General features: G+C 57.2%; 1 protein-coding gene across 1 annotated transcript in view; it reads right to left on the bottom strand.

Annotated features, from left to right (window-relative positions):
- Positions 1–4,945, bottom strand: part of ESPN (espin) — a 49,454-nt gene that overhangs the window by 17,276 nt on the left and 27,233 nt on the right. Inside the window, exons 5-7 of the mRNA XM_011981594.1 lie at positions 4,736–4,867; positions 1,070–1,271; positions 6–98 (exon numbers count right to left, since the gene is read on the bottom strand). Coding sequence (XP_011836984.1) covers positions 6–98; positions 1,070–1,271; positions 4,736–4,867 — 427 coding nt within the window. The remainder of the gene's footprint in view (positions 1–5; positions 99–1,069; positions 1,272–4,735; positions 4,868–4,945) is intronic.

The raw sequence follows: 4,945 nt of genomic DNA, 5'->3' as shown, positions 1-4,945 counted from the left end.
GGGTGTGGGCTTCCCGATCATGCTCCGAGGCAGGCCCAGCTCCGGGTTCAGCATGTCCATGTAGCTCTGTATGTCTGCAGCTCTAGCGCTGGAAAGCTCTGGGGAGGCAGAAGAAAGGGCCAGATTTGGGAGCTTGCGGACAGGCTGTTCCCCAAGACAGACTCTCCGCCACCTGGAAACAACTTGCCGAGGGCCACAGTGGGCTCCAGGGCACCACTTGGTACACTTGCTGTGGCCCCTGGCGGTGCTGGGCCTCCTCTCCCTGGCCCTGCCCTGCCCCAGTCCAGCACTTATTGGGGGAAGATCAGGCACCCTGGTTTGGAGGGGAAGCACCGAGGCTTTGGTGTGTCTAGAGGGTAGGGTCACCTGGAAGGGAAGGGCCTACTCCTTGGGAGTACGGATGGCCACATCTAGTCTTTGCAGGGCACCCCTCCCGGGGCTGGAGGCCACCATCTGGCGGCGTAAACCAGGCATTGCAAGTGGACAGACGCCCATGCTCAGGGCATGGTCAGGGTGTGTGTACACACATGCCTGCAGTCTGCTGGGGCGACTGTGCATTTGTGTGTGTTTGAGTGTGTATGCATTTGTGCACGTGCTTCTTTGTACTGATGAATTTGTGTGCATTGCCCTGTGGACATGGTTGTGTGTGTGTGTGCATATCTGTAGTATGGAAATAGAGCATTGTGTGCTTGTGTATAAGATGGGTGTGTGCAGATATTAGCATGGCTCTGTGTGTGTGTTCATATTTGTAGGCTGTTTGTACACATGTACAAGCGTGTGCTTTTGTGTGTGAGTAGCTGAGAATAATGAATGGTGGGTGGCACACGTGGATTTTGTGTGTGGGGAGAGTACATGTGGATGTACACCTGTGTTTGTGATGAGCACACACACGCATGAGTGACATCTGTTTCTCAGCAGAAGGGGTGTCTCCTCCCCATGTTTAAGAGCAAGCGATGAGGGTAGTCTCTGACATTGGCTGTGGCAGGGTGGCCCAAGGCCAACCCTCACAGCCTAGTGGTCTGGCTTCAGTCTGCTCTCCCTCCCCCTCTTCCTCCCTGGGCACACTCACCGCGTGGAGGGTGCTGGCCCTTGATGCTGGAGTGGCTGGAGGAGCAGGAGTCATAGTTGGAGAGGGTGCTGGTGGGCGAGCTGAGGTCAAAGTTCAGTGGCTGGACTGACACCGTGGTGTTGGGTGAGGACATGCCTGAATCCAGCTGCTTCGCCTCCAGCTCTGCGGATGGATCCCGGGAGAGCACGCGGTGCTCCACGCTCTGAAGGGGAGGCAGGGAAGCCATGAAGGCAAGTGCTCCCCAAGATGTGTTGCTCTCCAGGCTAGGGTCCCACTCAGCCACGCCTTCACTGTGGGATCTCGGTCAAGCCACACCCCTCTCCAGGGTCTCTTCTGCATCACTGGAGGGTCTCTCAGGTTCCTCCAAGTTAAGATTCAAGCCCAGCCCCGCCAGGCAGCAGGACCCAGGTTCCTGGGAAACTCCCTCGCCTGGCTCCTCCCTGATTAGGAGGGTGGAGAGATCGACGAGGAAGGGGCCTTGAGCTGCACCCCAACGGGAGAATTGCCAGGAGATTGGCCTTCTCCCTTAAGGATCAGAGGCTCCATGGGGAGGCGCACAGCACAGGCCCATCCCTAGTTATCCGGCTGGCAAGCTAGCGCTCCTTGCCGGACCTGGGACCTGGGGCAGACTCCCAACACCAGCCCGGCCTATCTCCTGATGGGGCCCTTGGGGTAAGGGTGGGGCCTGGGTAGCCAGCTGAGCAGTGATGGGCAGCCAGAGCTCAGGCTGCCAGGCCTGCCAGTCCCCCGCCCTGCTGGGTCTGTGCCTCTGACCACAGGCCTGTCCCCTCCCGGTGCAGAGGGGGATGGGGTGGGGGCCCTGCTTACATTGCCCATGCTGCCCCTGCTGCCGGCAAGCCCGCTTGCTCCGCTGCCTCCTACCCAGGCGTACTCCTCCTTGCCCCGTGCCCCCTCCCTGCCTAAGAAGTGTCACAGGCCCCCTGGGAGAGAGAGGCAGGCCTGGCACCAGGTAACGGCTCGGCGGCTGCGCTCATTGGCCCCGTAATTAGGGGCTCTGTGGGAGTGTTTGCCTTTTCTGGGCCAGCATCTTCTGTGGCTTGAATCTGTCACTGCCGAAGCTGGGCCTGCTTGGGTGAGAGAACCAGGGCACACACCCCCCACCCATTCCAGGGGACCAGGCCCAGCTGCCTACCCCAGGAGTCAGGGGAGCTATAGGAGGTGGCTTGGGCAGCACCCAAAGGTGCTCTTTACCTGGCCAACAGCAGTGGGTGCTGAGGGCACCAAGCCCTGACCCCTGTAGGCAGCAGATAAGAGGCTGAGCCACAGCAGGTGTACTGCATCTGCCCTGAGTCACCCAGCTCTGCAGTCTGGGACAGTGGCTTGAAACTTCCCCTCCCCCACTTACTAGCTGTGTCATTTTGGGTGAGTCACCTATGCTTTTTGTGCCTAAGTTTCTTCATCTGCAAATGGGGATAACAGCACTACTTGCCCTGCTGAGCTCCAGGACATGGCACCCAGTAAATGACATATAGTCAACTATGTTTTTTAGACGGAGTTTCATTCTTGTTGCCCAGGCTGGAGTGTGGTGGTGCGGTCTCGGCTCACTGCAACCTCCACCTCCCAGGTTCAAGCAATTCTCCTGCCTCAGCCTCTTAAGTAGTTGGAATTACAGGTGCCCACCACCACACCCAGCTAATTTTTGTATTTTTAGTAGGGATGGGGTTTCATCATGTTGACCAGGCTGGCCTCGAACCCTGACCTCAGGTGATCCACCCACCTCAGCTTCCTAAAGTGCAGGCATGGGCCACCATGCCTGGCCTGTCAACTTTTTTTTTGAGATGAAATCTTGCTCTGTCACCAGGCTGGAGTGCAGTGGCGCAATCTTGGCTCACAGCAACCTCCGCCTCCTGGGTTCAAGTGATTCTCCTGCCTCTGCCTCCTGAGTAGCTGGGACTACAGGTGTATGCTACCACACCTGGCTAAATATTTTTTGTATTTTTAGTAGAGATGGGGTTTCACCATGTTGGCCAGGATGGTCTTGATCTGTTGACCTCGTGATCCGCCCGCCTCAGCCTCCCAAAGTGCTGGGATTACAGGCGTGAGCCGCCGTGCCTGGCCTAAGCCACCGCACCCAACCAACTATCTCTCTCTCTCTCTCTCTCTCTCTCTCTCTCTATATATATATATATTTTTTTTTTTTTTTTTTTTGAGATGGAGTCTCGCTCTGTGGCCCAGGCTGGAGTGCAGTGGCCGAATCTCAGCTCACTGCAAGCTCCGCCTCCCAGGTTCACGCTGTTCTCCTGCCTCAGCCTCCTGAGTAGCTGGGACTACAGGCGCCTGCCACCTCGCCCGGCTACTTTTTTGTATTTTTTAGTAGAGACGGGGTTTCACCGTGTTAGCCAGGATGGTCTCGATCTCCTGACCTCGTGATCCACCCGTTTCGGCCTCCCAAAGTGCTGGGATTACAGGCTTGAGCCACCGCGCCTGGCCTATATTTTTTAATGTACTGTGAAGAGTAACTGAGATTACACCTTTAAGGCACTCGGCAGGGTACCTGCCTAAGTCAGAATCCAATGAGTGGTGTTTGCTGTCCTATGACCACTAGCAGTTGCATCCAGAGAGGCCCTCAGGTGCCCTGGGCCCTAGTGCCACCCCACGGTCCCTCAACAGAGTCACAGACTCTCTTAGCTAAGGGATACCCACCATTGATGCAGCAAAGCCCTTCCCAGTGTCCATCCTGGTTTATATACCCTAGTGACAGGGTGCTCACTACCTGCTGGGCCACTCATTCTCTTCCGGAGACTCTTTCTGGGGCGGAAGTTCATCCTCAGGCCCGCCTGCAGCCTCTGGCCTTTGGGCCTTGCTGTGTTCTGCAGCCCCCAGAGCCAGGATCATCCCCCTGTGCTAGCAGGGAGGGCAGATGCACTGACGGTGCTCAGGGCACAGACCATCTTCCTTCTTCCCTCCGGGCCTCATTTCACAGACCCTCCATGGCCAGGCTGCCCCATGGAGTTAGTTCACATCCTTTTGGGGTTGGCTGTGAGGCCCACTCTCCTCCCTGCCTGTTGCCTCAAAGCAGGCATTGTACCAGCTGGTGCAGAGCCCTGCACTTGGAGACATCCACAGCTGAGTTCAAGTCCCAGCCGGTCACTTCATGGCTGTCTTACCATAATAACATAATTTAAAAAGAGTAGCATGGGTTTCCAGTTATGAACCAGCCGTGAAGTCAGCAAATGTACAGTGCAAGGGCTGAGAGGTGGCTCCTGGCCGGGCCATCGAGGCAGGTTCTCCACTCTACCCCTTACTGGTAATGTGATCTTGGTGCCCCGCAGACTCAGTTTATCCATATGTGGAACGGGACACTTACACTGTCTTCTGCAGAGGTGGCTGTGAGTTATACCCAAGCTAATGTCTATGGGCGGGTGAATGAGCCTAACTGTTCCCAATGGGGCCTGTCTTGTGATTTCTCCAGCCTTACCCCTTGGGGTGACCCTGTTCTTCCCTGTCCTCTTTCTGTTAACCTTTGTGCCTCTAATCCCTCAGTCCCCAGTAGGCAGTGGTTCTGGGCTGAGAGGTCGTGTGGGGTAGTGGGCTTCCCGTCCCTGAACCGCAGCTTCCTCCTTGGTAAAAAGGGGTGACGACACCCACCACTGGGGTGGAGGGGCGAGAAGAGAGAATGCTACAGGAGCAGCGCAGGGATCGTACCAGGTTCTCCACAGTGCGCAGGTAGCGGGTGCAGTGGCTGTGGCCGTTGAAGTCCGACAGGTCGGCGGCCGTGTACCCGTCGCGGTCGCGGACGTCCAGCTCCGCGCCATTTACTACCAGGATCTGGCAGCACTGCGGGGGCACGCATTGAGGACCCGGCCCCGGCCAGGAGCTGGGACCCCCACACCCGGGCAGGGCCATGCTGAGAGC

This window comes from Mandrillus leucophaeus, unplaced genomic scaffold (genome assembly GCF_000951045.1).
Source record: "Mandrillus leucophaeus isolate KB7577 unplaced genomic scaffold, Mleu.le_1.0 Scaffold105, whole genome shotgun sequence".
NCBI classification, from domain to species: domain Eukaryota; kingdom Metazoa; phylum Chordata; class Mammalia; order Primates; family Cercopithecidae; genus Mandrillus; species Mandrillus leucophaeus.
Note: the sequence above shows the minus strand (reverse complement) of the source record. Positions and strands in the feature narration are given on the sequence as shown.